Here is a 22,423-nt window from a genome sequence, read left to right on the forward strand (position 1 = left end):
TTTATTATTTTTTAAACTAATTAAATTTTTTTTGGCCACGCCTCACAGCTTGTGGGATCTTAGTTACCCAACCAGGGATCGAACCCATGCCCTCCACAGTGAAATCGCAGAGTCCTAAGCACTGGACAGCCAGGGAAGTCCCCAGTCATGATTTTAAATACAGTATATGGTATAGAGGAAAATGGATATAAGATACGGTCCTAGGATGACAAAACAGATTCAGAATTATAACTAACTTCCCTAAACCAAGAAGTTTTAGCATTAGCAGTGATTCTTACGAAATGCCTGCGACAAATTATACACTCTTTTTAATAAGAGGAAAAATAAATTTCTCTTAATTCTATAAACTTCTTAAGTTCAGCCCAGAGGACTTCTCTAAAAGTCCAGCTGACTGGATTATGTAGACTCTTTCCCAAAAAGGGTAAACAAGAAGATTTAACCAAAATTAATTATTAAATACAGGAGTTCTCAGTCGGCTAAACTGATCTTTCTCAATAGAGAAATGGAAAATGATCTTGTTCTCCTGACTGTATGAAGCAGTGCAATACACACTCTGAAGGCTAAGTCCTACTGTGAGGTTTAATTTGATGATTGACTCTCCCCTCTCTTGCTATAGCAATAAAACCTTTGCTCACAGACTGATAACAATAGTGTCCAATCATTTTTTTGTTCTACTGTGGATTATTTGGTCCCTAAAGCTAAGAGTGCCTATCTTCATGACTATTATCCAGTTAATAAAGAACAGAAGATGGAAAAGTGATCCACCCAACATGTTTGCACTGTCTGCTAGTTCACATGGGGTGTCCAGAAAGGAGGAATGATCTTTGGTGGCGTTATATCATTACATAGAAATGTATACCTTTTTTAACATTTGAAGCCTGACTTTGCTGTAGCTAATGTTTTGTTTTGTTGTTTTTTTTTTTAACATATTTATTGGAGTATAATTGCTATACAATGGTGTGTTAGTTTCTGCTTTATAACAAAGTGAATCAGTTATACATATATATATGTTCCCATATCTCTTCCCTCTTGCATCTCCCTGCCTCCCACCCTCCCTATCTCACCCCTCTAGATGGTCACAAACCACCGAGATGATCTCCCTGTGCTATGCGGCTGCTTCCCACTAGCTATCTATTTTATGTTTGGTAGTGTATATATGTCCATGCCACTCTCTCACTTTGTCACAGCTTACCCTTCCCTATCCCCATATCCTCAAGTGCATTCACTAGTACGTCTGTGTCTTTATTCCCGTCTTACCCCTAGGTTCTTCATGACCTATTTTTTTTTCTTAGATTCCATATATATGTGTTAGCATACAGTATTTGTTTTTCTCTTTCTGACTTACTTCACTCTGAATGACAGACTCTAGGTCCATCCACCTCACTACAGATATCTCAATTTCGTTTCTTTTTATGGCTGAATAATATTCCATTGTATATATGTGCCACATCCTCTTTATCCATTCATCTGATGATGGACACTTAGGTTACTTCCATGTCCTGGCTATTGTAAATAGTGCTGCAATGAACATTTTGGTACATGACTCTTTTTTGAATTATGGTTTTCTCAGGGTATATGCCCAGTAGTGGGATTGCTGGGTCGTATGGTAGTTCTATTTTTAGATGTTTAAGGAACCTTCATACTGTTCTCTATAGTGGCTCTATCAGTTTACATTCCCACCAACAGTGCAAGAGTGTTCCCTTTTCTCCACACCCTCTCCAGCATTTATTTTTTCTAGATTTTTTTTTCTTTGCGGTATGCGGGCCTCTCACTGTTGTGGCCTCTCCTGTTGCAGAGCACAGGCTCCAGACACGCAGGCTCAGCGGCCATGGCTCACGGGCCTAGCTGCTCCACGGCATGTGGGATCTTCCCGGACCGGGGCACGAACCCGTGTCCCCTGCATCAGCAGGCAGTCTGTCAACCACTGCGCCACCGGGGAAGCCCTGTTTATAGATTTTTTGATGATGGCCATTCTGACCGGTGTGAGATGATATCTCATTAGAGTTTTGATTTGCATTTCTCTAATGATTAATGATGTTGAGCATTGTTTCATGTGTTTGTTGGCAATCTGTTTATCTTCTTTGGAGAATTGTCTGTTTAGGTCTTCTGCCCATTTTTGGATTGGGTTCTTTGTTTTTTTTGTTATTGAGCTGCATGAGCTGCTTGTAAATTTTGGAGATTAATCCTTTGTCAGTTGCTTCATTTGCAAATATTTTCTCCCATTCTGAGGGTTGTCTTTTGGTCTTGATTATGGTTTCCTTTGCTGTGCAAAAGCTTTTAAGTTTCATTAGGTCCCATTTGTTTTTTTTTTTTTTGTTGTTTGTATTTCCATTTCTCTAGGAGGTGGGTCAAAAAGGATCTTGCTATGATTTATGTCATAGAGTGTTCTGCCTATGTTTTCCTCTAAGAGTTTATAGTCTCTGGCCTTACATTTAGGTCTTTAATCCATTTTGAGTTTATTTTTGTGTATGGTGTGAGGGAGTGTTCTAATTTCATACTTTTACATGTACCTGTCCAGTTTTCCCAGCACCACTTATTGAAGAGGCTGTCTTTTCTCCACTGTATATTTTTGCCTCCTTTATCAAAGATAAGGTGACGTTATGTGCATGGGTTTATCCCTAGGCTTTCTATCCTTTTCCATTGATCTGTATTTCTGTTTTTGCTCCAGTACCATACTGTCTTGATTACTGTAGCTTTGTAATATAGTCTGAAGTCAGGGAGCCTGATTCCTCCAGCTCCATTTTTCATTCTCAAGATTGCTTTGGCTATTCGGTGTCTTTTGTGTTTCCATACAAATTGTGAAATTTTTTGTTCTAGTTCTGTGAAAAATGCCATTGGTAGTTTGATAGGGATTGCATTGAATCTCTGGATTACTTTGGGTAGTAGAGTCATTTTCACAATGTTGATTCTTCCCATCCAAGAACATGGTATATCTCTCCATCTTTTGTATCATCTTTAATTTCTTTCATCAGTGTCTTATAATTTTCTGCATACAGGTCTTTTGTCTCCCTAGGTAGGTTTATTCCTAGATATTTTATTCTTTTTGTTGCCATGGTAAATGGGAGTGTTCTCTTAATTTCACTTTCAGATTTTTCATCATTAGTATATAGGAATGCCAGAGATTTCTGTGCATTAATATTGTATCCTGCTACTTTACCAAATTCATTGATTAGCTCTAGTAGTTTTCTGGTAGCATCTTTAGGATTCTCTATGTGTAGTATCATGTCATCTGCAAACACTGACAGCTTTATTTCTTCTTTTCCGATTTGGATTCTTTTTATTTCTTTTTCTTCTCTGATTGCTGTGGCTAAAACTTCCAAAACTTTGTTGAATAATAGTGGTGAGAGTGGGCAACCGTGTCTTGTTCCTGATCTTAGAGGAAATGGTTTCACCTTTGAGGATGATGTTGGCTGTGGGTTTTTCATATATGACCTTTATTATGTTGAGGAAAGTTCCCTCTATGCCTACTTTCTGCAGGGTTTTCGTCATAAATGGGTGTCGAATTTTGTCAAAAGCCTTCTCTGCATCTATTGAGATTGTCCTATGGGTTTTATCCTTCAGTTTGTTAATATGGTGTATCACAGTGATTGATTTGTGTATATTGAAGAATCCTTGAATTCCTGGGAGAAACCCCACTTGATCATAGTGTATGATCCTTTTAATGTGCTGTTGGATTCTGTTTGCTATTATTTTGTTGAGGATTTTTGCATCTATGTCCATCAGTGATATTGGCCTGTAGCTTTCTCTCTTTGTGAAATCTTTGTCTGGTTTTGGTATCAGGGTGATGGTGGCCTTGTAGAATGAGTTTGGGAGTGTTCCTCCCTCTGCTATATTTTGGAAGAGTTTGAGAAGGATAGGTGTTAGCTCTTCTCTAAATGTTTGATAGAATTCGCCTGTGAAGCCATCTGGTCCTGGGCTTTTGTTTGTTGGGATATTTTTAATCACAGTTTCAATTTCAATTGCTTGCAATTTCAATTGCTTGTGATCGGTCTGTTCATATTTAATATTTCTTCCTTGTTCTGTCTCGGCAAGGTTGTGCATTTCTAAGAATTTTTCCATTTCTTCCAGGTTTTCCATTTTATTGGCATATAGTTGCTTGTAGTAATCTCTCATGATCCTTTGTATTTCTGCAGTGTCAGTTGTTACTTCTCCTTTTTCATTTCTAATTCTGTTGATTTGAGTCTTCTCCCTTTTTTTCTTGATGAGTCTGGCTAATGGTTTATCAATTTTGTTTATCTTCTCAAAGAACCAGCTTTTAATTTTATTGATCTTTGCTGTTGTTTCCTTCATTTCTTTTTCATTTATTTCTGATCTAATCTTTATGATCTCTTTCCTTCTGCTCAGTACCACCAAACCAGCTTTACAACAAATGCTAAAGAACCTTCTCTAGGCAAGAAACACAAGAGAAGGAAAAGACCTACAATAAGAAACCCAAAACAATTAAGAAAATAGGAATAGGAACGTACATATCAATAATTACCTTAAATGAAATGGATTGGGCTTCCCTAGTAGTGCAGTGGTTGAGAGTCTGCCTGCTGATGTGGGGGACACGGGTTCGTGCCCCCGTCTGGGAAGATCCCACATGCCGCAGAGTGGCTCGGCCCGTGAGCCATGGCCGCTGAGCCTGCACATCCGGAGCCTGTGCTCCGCAACGGGAGAGGCCACAACAGTGAAAGGCCCGCGTACTGCAAAAGAAAAAAAAAAAAGTAAATGGATTAAATGCTCCCACCAAAAGTCATAGACTGGCTGAATGGATACAAGAACAAGACCCATATATATGCTGTCTACAAGAGACCCACTTCAGACCTAGGGACACATACAGACTGAAAGTGAGGGGATGGAAAACGATATTCCATGCCAGTGGAATTCAAAAGAAAGCTGGAGTAGCAATTCTCATATCAGACAAAATAGACTTTAAAATAAAGACTATTACAAGAGACAAAGAAGGATACTACATAATGATGAAGGGATCGATCCAAGAAGAAGGTATAACAATTGTAAATATTTATGCACCCAACATAGGAGCGCCTCAATACATAAGGCAAATACTAACAACCACAAAAGGGCAAATTGACAGTAACACAATCATAATAGGGGACTTTAACACCCCACTTCACCAATGGACAGATCATCCAAAATGAAAATAAATAAGGAAACACAAGCTTTAAATGATACATTAAACAAAATGGACTTAATTGATATTTATAGGACATTCCATCCAAAAACAACAGAATACACGTTTTTCTCAAGTGCTCATGGAACATTCTCCAGGATAGATCGTATCTTGGGTCACAAATCAAGCCTTGGTAAATTTAAGAAAATTGAAATTTTATCAAGTATCTTTTCCGACCACAATGCTGTGAGACTAGATATCAATTACAGGAAAAGATCTGTAAAAAATACAAACACATGGAGACTAAACAATACACTACTTAATAACCAAGAGATTACTGAAGAAATCAAAGAGGAACTGAAAAAATACCTAGAAACAAATGACAATGAAAACATGACGACCCAAAACCTACGGGATGCAGCAAAAGCAGTTCTAAGAGGGAAGTTGATAGCAATGCAGTCCTACCTTAAGAAACAGGAAACATCTCAAAAAAACAACCTAACCTTGCACCTATAGCAATTGTAGCTAATGTTTTTGTTTGTTTGTTTGTTTTTTGCGGTACGCAGGCCTCTCACTGTTGTGGCCTCTCCCGTTGCGGAGCACAGGCTCTGGACGCACAGGCTCAGTGGCCATGGCTCACAGGTCTAGCCACTCTGCAGCATGTGGTATCTTCCCAGACCAGGCCACGATCCCGTGTCTCCTGCATCGGCAGGCGGACTCTCAACCACTGCGCCACCTGGGAAGCCCTGTAGCTAATGTTTTTCACTATGTGGGTCTTCTTGCTTCTGCCTCCAAACTAAATTACTTTATTGGCAAGTGTATTTGTTTTTTTAGCCCACTGTTATTGGCAAATTGTGCATGCTTTCCCCACTTTTTCATAATGCACATTCTTCTGATGTTACAAACTTTATTATTGTGTTATTATAGGTGGAGCTGGTGGAGGAAACTCGACAGCTAAATTCCACGTACTTCAGAAAGCTACAGGCTTTGCATAAAGAGACAGTTTCCAAGAAAGCTGAGGTAAGAAACTCTCTACTTAGAAAAACAAAGATTTTAACCTAGAAAGGATTATCACTGCATATATTGGGGGGGAGCGGGGGGGAGTAGGAATCATATATTGAGGAAATCATGTATTGATAAAGTAGGGGTCAGGCAGTTTCATTTTCTGCTGCTTCTTTGCCCAACATGCTGCATTTGACAGGTATCACATTTTTTTGACACATTTAACAAAAAAGCCAGAAAAATAAAGCAGTTGAAGTAGCATAGGGAGCCAAGATACACGTTTGCCTTAGCTAAGAGCCTTCAAGCCACATTATATTCCTTTGAATCTTACTGGTTATTTTCTGTATGGCAGCAGTGCTATTTGTTCAACTCACAAAAGAATTAAATTGAGTTTTCCAAACAGAAAAAGAAGTGTTGTGTGATAGCAGTAAGCAAAATAATAAAGAAAAAATATGGAAAGGCTTTAACAGGGTCAATAAAAATATCATAGGATTGACTAGGATATTAAAGTGTTATTTGCAAATTTGTGATTGGCTAAGTAAACCACGATAGATCCATAAGGCCATAAGATTAAATGTGTGTATCTACTTAGAAATGACAGATTCATATTTATTCATATTTATTGACATCGAAAATGCCCCCAACATATTATTTTATAAAAATGTGGGGAACAAAAACACTGGTATTGGTTAATCCTATTCAACTAAAATTATACATGCATTCCTAGGTGTATACATATATGCAAAGAGGGCTGTCTGGAAAAATGTTCATCAAAATATTAAAAATAGTTAGCTCTGAGTGGTAAGGTTTCAGGTGATTTTTTAATTTTCTACTTTGTACCTATCTGAAATCTTTATTCTTTTGCAATAAAGTTTTACACAGACAAAGCTGTTTTTTAAATGTAACCTTCATGTTATTGCCATGAAATTCTTTATTTGAAATTCTATTAATTAATATCTGGAAAGGATACATAAAAATTCATAAAGTATCTTTAAATTTTTTTAAAGTTATAATACTATTCATAATACTTATACATATCAAAAATTGATTTTTTAAATATAGGTAGTTTATCTCATGGTCTGATGCTTTTCAAAAACAAATAGGGAGGTGAATTAATTATATAGGGAGTTACATAGGAAGGATTTCTGAAGAATAAGCCTCTCTAGCTCTTTGCCCTGAAGGACTTGTAAACAGTTCGCAAAACATCAGAGGTATTAAAAATACCTAACAATTAACTGTTATATGAAAGAGATTACATCTAAAGTATCTTTTACTACTCTATAACATAAAAAGCTTTTATAGACAAACTAATGTTTTATGTTCATGATATATCGTTAAGAAAAAGAACCAAAAACCATACATGGTTGTATAGTCCTGTTTCCGTTTGTAATAAACTACATGTGTGTACAAAAAAGACTAAAAGGATACACATAAAAATGTTTGTGGTGGTTATCTCTGAATGGTAGTACAATGTCTGCTTTTTGTTTTCTTTTTATTACGAAAGACATATTACTTCTGTACCAACAAAAATAATAAAATTAATATTTTATAAGCAAGTGTATAGTAAATGCTAATGTTCTTGAAAAGAAGGGAATGGAATGGAAAGGAACAGAACAGAATTTGATGTGAGTTAGAACCAGATTCTAGATTCTTTACCCAGTTCTACCATTGGACTGATAAATGCCATTGGCCTAATAGTTAATTTTTATTTCAGTTTCTCTTTAAATTTGGAAAATAATTTGTTGTATTTAAGAGATTTTTATGAAAAGTGTTATTTCACTAGGACACTACTTGTGAAATTGGATCTGGTATTTCACCACTTCCTCATGTCTCTAAACAAACAGAATACTGGAATAATGTTCCTGCAGAATATAGGCATTTTAATTTTAATGATCTGCTTAACAACAAACTGGAGTTTGAACATTTCCATCAGTTTCTTGAGGCTCATTCTTCAAGGTGAGGAACATAACCATTTTAAAATTTATTTCTGTCTTAAAATATTCTTCTAAACTGTTAGATACTTGTTTTGATTCAACATATGATAAAAATGGTTTGGTGCTAGATTTTACCCATTTCAGTAAAGATTAATGAAACCTGTACGGATAACCTTTTGTTGGGAATTGCATTTTGATAACAGCCTCCAAAATGTTATTTTAAGTGGTCAAACAATATTTGTTGATACTTTTACCATTGGCTAAATTAAAACACCAGTACGTTATATTTTTGCCTATTCTGATGTTTCTTTCTTTTGCATTTTTCTAAACAGGTGCTCTAATGACTCTTTCTGAGAAGTTTCTCTTTTATATTTTACTAAGCTATTGAAATTACTCTACTATTTTGTGATTTTCATTAGTTAATACATAAATGAAACATTATAGTTTTGCATAGAATCTTGGTACCTTATGACACATTTATCTAATATAAACTGAAGTGTTAATCATATTTTTTCCAATAATTTTCTCCCAAGTTAACAAAAACAGGTTAGACCTGGGAGCCAAATTTCACCTATATAGTTCCCCTTTGTGATGATAATTATTCTAAATTTAGCAGGTTGCCAAATAGACATGCAATAGGTGGAAATTTTGCCATATTTGAAATTGATAATACTAGTTCATCATTAATGGAAGAACTCTGAGACCCACCCTACCAGTATGGTGGTAGATTCTTCTCTGATCCCAGCACTCCTTGTATTCATTCATATATTTAGCCAGGATAAGACAGTATTAATAATAATATTAATAATATCATACTCATTAGTTCCATGGTCTAATCGGTTGTACTAACTGCTCAATACAGCACTTTCTAAATTCTGTCAAAACAACAACTTGTTTGGTGTTTAATAGAATTGAAAGAAATAAATAAGAAGGGCTGTACTTTTTCATTTTAGCATGGACCTTATGTGCTGGACAGACATTGAACAGTTCCGAAGAATAACTTACAGAGATCGAAAGCGAAGGGAGGCAAAATCTATGTACATTAAAAACAAGTACCTTAATAAAAAATATTTCTTTGGACCCAACAGTCCAGCTTCTCTATATCAACAGGACCAGGTATCAATATGGAGACATATTTTCTACATTTAAGTATGAAAACTAGTAATTTATTTCTTTTTGCCAACAATCTCAACGTCTTCTTTTTTCTTTTGCTTTTATGACTTACGTGTTAGACACTTTTGACATCTTTTTTTTTAGGTATTCATAATTATCTACAAATGTGTTTTTTTAAATAAAGGCTGCTTTCCTTTATTTACTTATTTAAAAAATTTATTTATTCATTTATTTATTTATTTATTTGGCTGCACCAGGTCTCAGTTGCAGCATGCTGAGTCTTTACTTGCGGCATGTGGGATCTTTAGTTGAGCCATGCGAACTCTTAGTTGCAGTATGTGGGCTGTAGTTCCCTGACCGGGGGTCGATCCCTGGCCCCCTGCATTGGGAGTGTGGAGTCTTAACCATTGGACCACCAGGGAAGTCCCCCTACAGATGCCTTAAAGTTCACTCAAGTATTATATATTATTAAAACTGTGTTATTTTTAAAGTAATCTATGGAATAAAAATAACTTTCATTCATCCACTCACCCATTCATTCAGCAAATATGGGTGCCTGTGATATGCCAGACGCTGTTCTAGGTGCTCAGGATAAGTGGTAAACAAGGAGGACAAAGTCCTTGCACCTTTCAAAAGCAGAAAAACAGCCATTATCAGCCATTAAACCCCATCTCTACCTCTTTTCTGTTCTTCTCTTGCCTGAAATTACTCCAGACATAACTGATTTTTGAAAAATCCTGTTTGCCATTGTACTGTCTCCCAAAACAATTTTTATTGACCAGGAACATAGATTTTCCATTTTGTTGAGCCAAGATCATATGGCTTTAATCACAACTTACTAATAACTAGACGGTGTCATTATTTACGGCAAAAATGTCAGATTGGGATTCAACAGTGCTTTTGAGTGTTCATGTAATTGATCACATGAGATATGGCTCAATTTTAATGCCTTTGAAATATAAAATTAAGTGTTATAATTTATTTAACCTGAAGTTTGCTAATATTAGAAGTTTGCTAGATCAAATTTGTAGCATTTGAGTTCTTTATTTTCGTAGTTTAAAAGGATGTGTACCCTGATGGCATACATTTGTAAAATACAAATCTCAGATTAATTCAGTAAATTAAAGAAAAATTCAGAGCTATTCACAAGTAGGGCATACCAAATTAAAAATCTAGATCTTTGGGGGGAAAATAAACAAAAGTCCTTGGGAGTAAGAGGGAGAAGAAATTCTAGAATTAAGCAACTTTAACAAAAATGTCTTGCCATTAGTTCCCTGAGATAAAAATCTGGGATGTATTAGCAAAAGTGGCTGGGAGTATCTCAATAAGCATAAGTATGAAATAAACACATGGAAAGCATTTGTTTTCTATTTGGCTTGTGCTACATTGTGTGAGGTTTCATGGTATCTGATGCTACTGTGTGAACCTTCCATAGTAAAACTTGCTGAGAATTAAAAGTCATCCATTGCTGTCATAGTAAATGATTGTGCTTACTATAGAGGAGTTTTCCAAATGACCCTTCTTCCTCATCTTTGTCTTCACTTTTATTTTTATTTACCTATTTTATACTTAAGGATTTCTGCATCGCCTTATGTTTTATACAGACCATGCTAGTTCTAATCCTAGTTGTGTGGCCAATTTGCAGTTTGATTAGCAAAGTAGTCTTTTCTCTTATTCTCTTTTCTTCTTATTTTTATACAGAAACCGTATTATTTTTAATATTATTAAAGGATGGCTGAGAGAGTTTCTCTTTTTTATATAAAACAATATTATTATTAGGATTAAGTTAATCTTATTAATCAAAGGAGAGCTAAGACTCCAATGAGGAGTCCAATTTTTTCTGTGTACAAAAAACTCACCAATTTTGAGTGGTATATATGCAGAAACAGGATGATTTATAGTAGGAATTGGCCATTAGTATTGTTTTTTAATTAATTAATTTTTATGGCCATTAGTATCGTGGAAGCCAGTAATTATATAGAAGGAAGATTTTGGCCACAGAGAAATTGTCTTATAAAAGGGCCACCTGTGCAAGTCAGAGACTATTGTCTGTATAACCTGGCCTTTTTCTACTTCCTGCTATCTCTGTTTTCTTCTTTGAAGTTGTTGGAACAGCCCTACATTGCTACCACCACCATCATTCCACCATCTCCAACCCAATGTTTATTGGTAATATGCATATTTATAATGTCTGAGTCAAGGTTGTCTCTTAACTAATTAATGCCTTATTTTTCTCAGACACAAAAGAAAATGCCTTCTCAAACAAGTCCATTTGAGCAGAATCAGAGATTCATAGAATATTAGACCTAGAAGAGACCTTAGAAAACTAAAAGTCTAATGCCCTTATTTTACAGTTGAAGAAACTGAAGCCATGGAGAAAAAAATGGCACTGCAGTTGTCACACAGGATAGAAATCCCTGTGTTCTTTGAAATATATTATTATAAGCAAAATCATACATCTAAAACAACCATCACATAAACCACAATTCTCTGTTTGATGTTAGGGAAGTTATCTGTCTTTACTGTACAGAGTAAAGCCAGGAGCTATTTTACAGAAAATGAAAATTCTGGCACCTATCAGGTGCTCAGCAAATAGTCTTGGGGTGAATGAATAAATTAATGACTATTAGCATTTCTTTACCTAAACAGAAGTTTGTTGTTTCTGTTTCATTTTTATTTTCTTAGATAATGCATTTAAGTGGTGGCTGGGGAAAGATTCTCCATGAGCAGCTTGATGCAGCTGTTCTAATTGAAATTCAGAAGCATGTCCTAAATAGGCTAGAAAATGTGTGGTTGCCATTGTTTCTTGCAAGTGAACAGTTTGCAGCACGTCAAAAGATAAAGGTATGTAAATTAGTATAATCTTGGGATAGCAACTGACAGCACCTCTCAAAGCCTCAAATGTGAAAGCCTGTTGACTCAGCCACTGTACTTCTATGGCATAGTGGTTAAGAGCAGGAAGTCAGACTTCCCAAGTTTTAATCTCAACACTGCCACATACTAATTGTACAACAGTAAGTTTTATAACCTTAGTTTTCTCATTTGGAAAAGAAATGGAGATAATAAGAGTAATATCTTCATAAGATTGTTATGAAGAGGAAACGAAATGATATATGTGTAGTTTCTTAGCGTGGTGCCTGGTACACAGCAAACACTCACATACTGTCTATTAATATAGTTATTATCTTTTACATTATTATTATTGAGTCTTCATATAAATGGGCAAGGATGTACAAAGGGGAATAGTTAAATGAATTATAAGAATTCCATACTATGGATAACTATGCAGTTTTCCATATAAAATGAGATTATAAAAATGAGATTTCCACATATACTGATAATGAAAGATGTTATTTATTGAGTGAAACAAGCAGGATGCAGAACAATACATAGAAGATAATCCCATTATATGTATTTATATCTGTATATCTGTCTATTTTTGCATTTCTCTTTCTCCTTCTCTCTGTCTGTCTATATTTATGTTTATGAACAAAGATGAAAGAAAAGATCTGCCTCCTGGGAATGGGTATGGGAGTGTGAAGGATTTTTACTTTGTAAAGTAGGGTTTTTGTTGTTGTTTTGCTTTGTTTAGTTTTTATTTTATAAGAAGCATGTATTGCTTCAATAATTTTAAATGTCATTATCACACCTAAAAACAGGCAAACCTGATCTCTACAAAAAGAACACAAGGAGTAGAGAGCATGTAATTTTGGACTTCAGTGTGTAAAGCACATGCCATTAGTATTGATCAGGAAGAATGTAAAAAAGCTGCCCTCCATATTTATTTTATCAAACACTTTGAGTCTTACTTATCTGGAAATATCCTTAGTCTTCTTAACACCTTAAGTTATGGAGAACACAGTACAGTGGGAACATAGAACTTATAGTATGGGGAAGAAGACCTGACTTGTTTTAGGCAAAAAGTTCCTGGAAGTAAGCTTTGGGACAACTCAGATTTCCTCATTTCCTTTCTTCAGGCTAACTCTAATTGTCTATCCAAAGCCAAGTAGAAAGATATTTGGCTCATTAATATTGTTTACCATGTTTTCTCACTACGTTTACCACAATAACTTTATTGTAATTTACAGCTCCTTCCTAACTTAGCAATTCTGTGTGTGGCCAGCAACATTCACTGATTCTGGCAACCTTAAAGCCAAAGACAGAAGAGAAGGAAGATCAAGAATTTTTAATAAAATGATGCTGGAGCATCTCACACATTTAGGGGAAGAGTTGACACCCAAGCTTTACAAAGGCCAGGGGCCAGGACAGCCCTGGGAACCCAGCAAGAAGCATTCTCAGATCTTTTCTCCAGGCTGTGGCTACCAAAAGACTCAGCAGCAGTGATTCTAGTCCCTGTCTGTCTGGGTCAGCTCCTGGATCTACCTGCTATAGACAGGGAGGTAGAGTCACATAGCACAGATTTGGCAGGAGTGGTTCCCAAAAAAGGGAAAATATTGTGAATAGGCAATAACCTCAAGAAATATCTACTGTATTACCTCCCTGTGTTGAGTAACTTTTGTGCTCATCTAAAATTAGTCATGGCTAGAAAATACACAAAAATTTGGGAAGTCCTAATCATCCTTCCAGCTTCAGTTTCTATGGGGCCCAAGTGAAACTGTTGTCTACCTTTGGGGCAATACACTCAGGTATTATTATCTCCATTTTGCAGATGAGGAGACAAGAGAATTTGAGTAACTTGCCCGGGGACATGGACAGGGCTTCCATTTCTAAGTCTTATCCTCTTTCTCCTGTTCTTTCTCTTATTCACACTGACCTTTACCTCATTTTTTAAAGCTGTTAAATCAGTAAATGATTTCAATACTGTAGACATTCTGAATAACTCGGATAAAATCATTGGTTTGCTTCTAGGTACAGGTGAGAGACATAGCTGAAGAACTTTTACTACAGAGGCATGAAAGGAAAATTGGAGTCTGGAAGGCAAGTAATATTTGTTTGTTATGTTCTTCCTCTTGTAAGTTCCACTGTCAAAGTATTGTTTTTCTTCCTCTTCTTGTACAGAGACCCTCATTGTAGATAATGCTTTTTTCTAAGCCACCAGATGCTGACACTGTTCTTAGCTAGCTAATGGAATCTGCAGGGAAGTGTGATTCTACTAGAGCCCTCTTCTTAAAGAGTCCCTTAGCCTGCTCAACCCTAGAAGTGTGTGATTGGACTTTAAATGTGTATTTTTAGTTGTTTTGCTTGTGATGGATTTATTGAGACAGGCTGATCATTCCAGCATATGGTAGTTTATTTATTATTGGGAGTGGTTTACACAAAAAGAATGGGGAGTATGCAGCAGAATCAGCAACTTAAATTATCTTACATTATCCTCTTTATTTAGAATTACATTTTAACTTTAAAAGAATTAAGATAGCTATCATTTTGGCGCTTATTTAAACCACTACAATATGATACCTTCCTAGAAATTGCCTGTTTTGCTTCTTAACAAGCATGATAAACACAGTCTTTTTGAGCCTACAAATGTATGTGTATTCGTCCTTCTATAGGTCTTGATAAAATGTCAAACTAGACCCAGGTGACCCCCTACAACCTAACAAAGATAAAAATCTATTCGACTGTTAGAGGAGTGTATGTATCTGATAGGATGCTTTTTTCCTGTATTTTCCTCTTGAAAGGAAACAAACTGTTGTTATATTTGTCCTTTGCTATGTATTTTTTAAAAATACTAAATAGAATGGGCTTATATGTCATATTATCGTACATTATACATTATGGTATTTTCTGTTTAGTTAAATTACGGGTTTTACTAAGTTTTAGTATCTTAAGAAGCAGGTCTTAAAACATTATTTGATGAGTGGGTTTTAAATAAACATCCCAGTCTAATACATAGTTGTTCCTATTTATAGGGCTATAATTTTAATATGGACCATCTGGTGATGGTCTTAACATTTTGTCCTTGGAACACCACATGTGCCTCACTAAAATAGTGATAGACATCTATTCACTTTATCTGGGGTAAAAGCACCGCCATTCATCTAGAGTGCCTGGAGTTGCCTTCGCTTTTCAGTTTCCAACTCAGATGTCATCCTCAAAGCCCTTCTCTGTAAAGCTCTTACTCCTCCAGGCAGAATTAGTTACTCCTTCCTTTGCATTCCCATAGACTTTTTACATAACTCTCTTAAAACACTTATATTATTGGTCACATATGATTTGTTTCAAGAAACTTATTTTATGCATTGTCAGTAATGGATATTTATTGTGTGCAATGGATATTTGTCATTGATTGTTACTATAATTCCTAAGTTCATCTAAAATATTACCTTTAGAGTGATGCTTCCTTTCATGGTTGTAGGCTAAACTCAGATTTGGGGCACTTCAATAAATTTATCAAATGAAAAAAAATCTATTCAGTAAATTCAATAAAATCTATTATTTTTCTTAATCTGAGAGGCTAAAAGAGGATGAATATGTGATCTAAAATGGACAAGGTAAAAAAAGTAGACATCGTATACTTCAGAATTGTGAAGATAAAATAAGTAATACCTTTAAGCATTAGTAAAACAACATGGCTTTTTTGTTGTGTAAAGTGAATCCTGGGCCAGAGAAAGCTTATTATTAAAAATATGCACTGATAATTATTTCCTCCGGTTATTAATTATTAATAGTAATTTATTATTAAAATAATATAAAGATGTCTTGCCTAAAAACATGATCTTTTGGGAATTCCGTGACGGTCCAGTGGTTAGGACTCAGCACTTTCACTGCTGTGGCCCAGGTTCAATCACTGGTCAGGAAACTAAAATCCCACAAGCGGCACAGCGTGGCCAAAAAAAACCATGATCTTTCTAGGACAGAATTATGGTGAAGCTCCACAGTAAATTTCCTATTTAAATTAATAAGATTAATTGGTAATTTTTTCTAAAATTTTTGAAAAATATCTTAAATGTTCAACTGTTTTTACTTTTTAAAAGACAGGAAAATTATATATTAATGTATAACATATAATTATAAAATAATAATGTATAATTATAACATTATGATTACTTTGTTCTGTTTAAGCACAGAACTCATACTGTACGCCAAAGTGTAGCTTTTCACCATAGTCCCAAACTGTAATGATTGTTAACATTCTTAATGTACTCATATGTTCTAAGTCATCCAATCATTTCTTTTTCTCTCCGCCTCTTAAAAAACTGATGCCATAAAAATACAAAGGAGACAAAAGGGAGAACAGAGGAAAGCTGCCAAATTCTATTTATCCATGCTGTAAATTTCAACAGCCGAAAGTAAAGGAGATAGAAGTTGGTAATTTTCAGCCTAATAAATGACTTTATTATTAACTTTTAGAATACAGCTAATTTTCTGTATTCTCTGATTTGGACAGCCTGTGGAGAGTAAGTGGATATCGTCATCTTGTGAAATCATTGCTTTCCGTAAAGCATTATTGAATCCAATTACCGCAAGACAGTTTCAACGGTTTGTGGCTCTAAAAGGAGATTTATTGGAAAATGGGGTGCTCTTTTGGCAAGAAGTACAAAAGTATAAGGTATTGTATTCGAAGCTGGAGAAAACCACCTCTTTTTAAGGAGGAGACGCATTAACATATCAGTTTCCTAACTTTTTGGACAAGATTTGTATAAGATATCCCAACTTCGATGTTTTCATACCAATGTGTAAATATTGAGGTATCTATTGTTCTGTGTTAGATACATTTATTATTATACAGTGAAAAGTAAGAGTTAGCCCTGAAATGATAGTATTAGGTTTTTCAAGGTTTCACGTATATTATGATCTAATGAGAATCTTCCTGAAAAGTTTTAACTATATTTTTGCGTATTGCTTATCTATAAATGTACTATACACATTTTTGCTGAAGATATTCATATTCAGTACTTTAACCAAGACCTGTTTACAAGAATTCCTCCTAACCATATTTGCAGCAATAGTAATAAAAGATAGTGGATTACAGATAAATAAACCAACAGAGATGAGAGAGGTTTTACTATTAGAATGGCCAAATTCTTAAAATAAATAAGTGAAAGAACAAGTTATTAGATGCAAAAGCATTTTTTTTTGATGCAAAAGCATTTTATTGTCAGATTTAAGTGTTTGATGGAATCATATAGAATCTGTGCATTGAGGAAGAGGAAAGGACTTCCTAGGTTATGTAATCTAGACTTGAATACAGGAATGTTGTCTAGAAATACCTAAGAGTAGGCATCCTTGCTCCCAGGGTTAGCAGGCTCATTTCCTTGCAAGCAGCCTATTTAATCCCATTATAAAAGTAGGGAGTAAAACTAAAGCTGGAATTTAAGAGAATAATGCTTTCAATTGGCCTATAATGTACGTATGTATAATATTATGCAGTACTAATACTCTGCAGCATATTTATTCTATATAGTTAATAGCTGCTCAATACAATCTTACTTCCAGACTTTCTTCAGCATTCCATGAAACTGTTTTCTACCCTTTTCTGTTATCACCAGTTTTTGTACCTTTGTCAACATAGAAATTTTTCCTCAGGAAAAAAAAAAAAAGTATTTTGAGATAAGTTTTTTTTAAATCTATCACAAGATAAGTAATACTAAGATAATTTTTTTGAAAATTAAAAAGGAGGTAGAGTCTATTTTCCATAACAGGAAATTATTATGAGTGAGCAGAAGAGTCTTTAAGCTAAAATGAACATGAGTAAGTCCAACCCTGCTAGGATAAGAGGTAATGAGATAAACTGTGCAAAATAAGCATTTAAGAAAACATAGACTCATACATAGTCAGCCCTTAACTTTGTGACTGTTTCTCCTTCAAGGCTGCCCTTGGTCTTCATTTAAATATCTTTTCTGTGGTATAGAACGGAGGACATATAATACTAGGTAGCTTTTAAAAATCATGCTTCAAGGGTGAATTTGTTTATTCAGTAAGCATTTACTAAATCACTAATGTGCCAACTATTATGCTAGATTGTAGGAATAAAAAAATGGATAAAATACACTGCCCTCCTTCGAGGAGGGAATCATCCATGAAAACAAAGTATCATGAAATAACATTGATTATGATCCCTGTTCTAACTAGTTATAATTTGGGCACAGAGGGGAAAATGATTCAGGGAGGGTGGTAGCTCAGAGAGGTCTCAACAGAAGCGACGATACTTATAGGGAGCTCTACTCAATACTGTGTAATGACCTATATGGGAAAAGAATCTGAAAAAGAGTGGTTATGTATATATGCATAACTGATTCACTTCACTGTACAGCAGAAACTAACACAACATTGTAAATCAGCTATACTCCAACAAAAATTTTTAAAACAAGAAGTGGGACTTTCCTGGTGGTACAGTGGTTAAGAATCCGCCTGCCAATGCAGGGGAAATGGGCCCGAGCCCTGGTCCCGGAAGATCCCACATGCCGCAGAGCAACTAAGCCTGTGCACCACAACTACTGAGCCTGCACTCTAGAGCCCGTGAGCCACAACTGCTGAGCTCATGTGCCACAACTACTAAAGCCCACGTGCCTAGAGCCCGTGCTTTGCAACAAGAGAAGCCACCACAGTGAGAAGCCCGCGCACTCCAACAAAGATTAGCCCCTGCTCGCTGCAACTAGAGAAAGCCCATGAGCAGCAACAAAGACCCAAACAGCCAAAAATAAATAAATTAATTAGTTAATTAAAAATAAATAAATAAGAAGTGATGATACTTGAAATGGGTCTTGAAGAAGTTTGCCAGGGGGAAAGCATTCCACCTAGCAAGTCTTACTGTGCTCACTTTTATTTTTTTATTTTTTTTGCGGTACGCGGGCCTCTCACTGTTGTGGCCTTTCCCGTTGCGGAGCACAGGCTCCGGACGCACAGGCTCAGTGTCCATGGCTCACGGGCCTAGCCGCTCCGCGGCATGTGGGATCTTCCCGGACCAGGGCACGAACCCGTGTCCCCTGCATCGGCAGGCGGACTCTCAACCACTGCACCACCAGGGAAGCCCCTAGTAGGTGCTCACTTTTATATGGCTTACTCATATTAAGTGTTTACATCTGTCAGATATTACCTTAATGATTCATGTAATAACGACTTTATTCTTTATAAGAATCCTAGGTCAAAGCTGTTAATTCTCAACATTTTACAGATGAAGAAGCTAAGGCACAGAGAAGTTAAGAAACTTCTGACATCATACAGCTAATTAAGTAGTAGAGCTGGAATTTGAACCAAGACTTTCTATTGCTAAAGCTTGTGCCCTTAATCACTAAGTTATGCTCCCTCCCAGTGATGATTGTAGTAATATGTAAAGAGATGGCTACAGTGATCTTAATCAAACATTATTCTGAATTGTGAAAAATTGGAAAGAACCCTGATGTACAACAGGACATTGGTTATTTTAATTATGATACATCTATACAGTAGAATACTCTGCAGCCATTAAAAATTATGCTATAGGAGATTAATCAATGAAAAAAGGTATTCATCTTATTGATTTTTTAAAAACCTAGCTACTAGAAAGCAGTATGATTTAATATAAAGTGTGTGTGTGTGTGTGTGTGTGTGTGTGTGTGCGTCCCCATAGAGAAAAGACCTGAAGGAAATATACATCCAAGAAATACTTTTTCAGCACCTATCAAGGGCCAGGCTAAATCCTGAGGATACAACTGTGATCAAAACAGTCTTTTCTGTCAGGGCTTACAGTGTTAGGGGAGGGACAGACAAGTGACAGGCAAAGTGATTATAAGAGTGTGATTAGTGTAGTGGTGGGAGAAGCACAGGGTAAAATGGAAATACCTAAGATGGCCATCTCCTGGACTGAGGTAGACACAGAAAGTTTACTAGAGGACAGTACAGTTGAACCTTGAACAACACAGGTTTGAACTGCAAGGTCCGCTTATATATGAATTTTTTTCAATAAATTCAGACTACAGTACTTCACAATCCACTGTTGGTTGAATCCAAGGATGTGGAACCACAGAAGCAGATGGCCAACTGTAAAGTTATACGTGGATTTCCAACTGCTAGGCAGGGTTGGTGCCCCTAACCCCCACGTTGTTCAACGGTCAACTGTGTGCTTAACACATAGGCCTTAATGATAGGTAAAAGTGAACTCGCTAAAGGTATAGTAGGGCAGAACAACTAGAAAAATTACCAATCCTGATTCTATCTAAATTCTATCTCTATACTCTTAAAATTAAAACCGTATAATTTCACAAATTTGTTTTTATTTCATAATCCTTATATTCCATAATAATAAGCCAGGCTCACCAAATATATGATCATTTCCCTAGTAATGGCAAAAAATTTAATTTTTGGTAACATACCAAACATATGTGTTATAAATAGGCATTTTCAGAGGGAATACTAAATTGAGTAAAAAATGCTAACTGTTATCTCAGTGTAACATTTATATCAAGATTTTTCACATATAACTTATGCCAAATTTATATATGTAAAGTTTTATATGGCAAGCTCTAGAAATTTTCTTTCTTTAATACTGTCCGTAAGGTAGTTATTACAATGCCTGTCATACAGTAACTACTTAATAAATGTTGGCTTATTTCCGGCCTAGAATTACAAGTTTCCAAATTTGTGTGCTTTCTAGTGATTTAGAGAACAATGTCTTTGATAAAAAATGTCATAATTCAAGCTAAGCTACCTCTTTATTTTAAAAAGTGATAGCCTTACATCTGTGACATAAAACTGGGTCTTTTTAATGTACTATTACTATTTTTAAATTCTTTAGCTATAAAGATGGAAATATAATAGGTTATCTGAAAAAATATAGATCCTAAGAGATGCATAATAATACACCTGTAACCACCAGCATTCCCGCTTCTGTTGCTAGCCTTTTTGAGCCTAAATCACCTTGCTGTAGAAGCAGTTATGGTAGAAAAAGCTTTTGCATCCACCAGTAAGTTGAGTAGGGTGCCTATTCTCAGTGCTCTCCTAGGGCCCTGTGTATACCTTTATCATTACCACTTATTAACTATCTCAGATTGGAAAAACGTTTTTCATGCTTCTCTTCCAGTAGAAATGTTTTTTGAACATCTTTATTGGAGTATAATTTCTTTAAAATGGTGTGTTACTTTCTGCTGTATAACAAAGTGAATCAGCTAGATGTATACATATATCCCCATATGCCCTCCCTCTTGAGTCTCCCTCCCACCCTCCCTATCCCACCCCTCTAGGTGGTCACAAAACACTGAGCTGATCTCGCTGTGCAATGCAGCTTCTTCCCACTAGCTACCTATTTTACATTTGGTCGTGTATATACGTCATTGCTACTCTCTCACTTCATCCCAGCTTACCCTTCCCCCTCCCCACATCCTCAAGTCCATTCTCTACGTCTGCGTCTTTATTCCTGTCCTGCCCCTAGGTTCCTCAGAACCACTTTTTTTTCGATTCCATATATATATGTTAGCATACGGTATTTGTTTTTCTCTTTCTGACTTACTTCACTCTGTATGACGGACTCTAGGTCCATCCACCTCACTACAAATATCTCAATTTCGTTTCTTTTTATGGCTGAGCAATATCCCATTGTATATATGTGCCACATCTTCTTTATCCATTCATCTGTCGATGGACACTTAGGTTGCTTCCATGACCTGGCTACTGTAAATAGTCCTGCAATGAACATTGTGCTACATGACTCTTTTTGACTTATGGTTTTCTCAGGGTATATGCCCAGTAGTGGTATTGCTGGGTCCTATGTTAGTTATATTTTTAGTTTTTTTAAGGGACCTCGATACTGTTCTCCATAGTGGCTGTATCAATTTACATTCCCACCAACAGTGCAAGAGGGTTCCCTTTTCTCCACACCCTCTCCAGCATTTATTGTTTGTAGATTTTTTGATGATGGCCGTTCTGCCTGATGTGAGGTGATACCTCATTGTAGTTTTGATTTGCATTTCTCTAATGATTAGTGATGTTGAACATCCTGTCATGTGTTTGTTGGCAATCTGTATATCTTCTTTGGAGAAATGTCTGTTTAGATCTTCTGCCCATTTTTGGATTGAGTTGTTTGTTTTTTTGATATTGGGCTGCCTGAGCTGTTTATATATTTTGGAGATTAATCCTTTGTCAGTTGCTTCATTTGCAAATATTTTCTCCCATTCTGAGGGTTGTCTTTTGGTCTTGTTTATGGTTTCCTTTGCTGTGCAAAAGCTTTGAAGTTTCATTAGGTCCCATTTGTTTATTTTTGTTTTTATTTCCATTTCTCTAGGAGGTGGGTCAAAAAGGATCTTGCTGTGATTTATGTCATAGAGTGTTCTGCCTATGTTTTCCTCTAAGAGTTTGATAGTGTCTGGCCTTACATTTAGGTCTTCAA

General features: G+C 35.9%; 1 protein-coding gene across 1 annotated transcript in view; it reads left to right on the plus strand.

Annotated features, from left to right (window-relative positions):
• RGS22 (regulator of G protein signaling 22) overlaps positions 1 to 22,423 on the plus strand; it is a 155,768-nt gene that overhangs the window by 94,312 nt on the left and 39,033 nt on the right. The window contains exons 15-20 of the mRNA XM_089898589.1: positions 6,041 to 6,133; positions 7,899 to 8,071; positions 9,003 to 9,165; positions 11,848 to 12,006; positions 14,032 to 14,100; positions 16,511 to 16,672. Of these exons, the coding sequence (XP_089754715.1) occupies positions 6,041 to 6,133; positions 7,899 to 8,071; positions 9,003 to 9,165; positions 11,848 to 12,006; positions 14,032 to 14,100; positions 16,511 to 16,672 (819 nt within the window). The remainder of the gene's footprint in view (positions 1 to 6,040; positions 6,134 to 7,898; positions 8,072 to 9,002; positions 9,166 to 11,847; positions 12,007 to 14,031; positions 14,101 to 16,510; positions 16,673 to 22,423) is intronic.

The sequence above is a fragment of the Delphinapterus leucas genome, chromosome 17 (genome assembly GCF_059928025.1).
Source record: "Delphinapterus leucas isolate spDelLeu-1000000601 "Yukka" chromosome 17, BTC_Dleu_Yukka2, whole genome shotgun sequence".
NCBI lineage: Eukaryota > Metazoa > Chordata > Mammalia > Artiodactyla > Monodontidae > Delphinapterus > Delphinapterus leucas.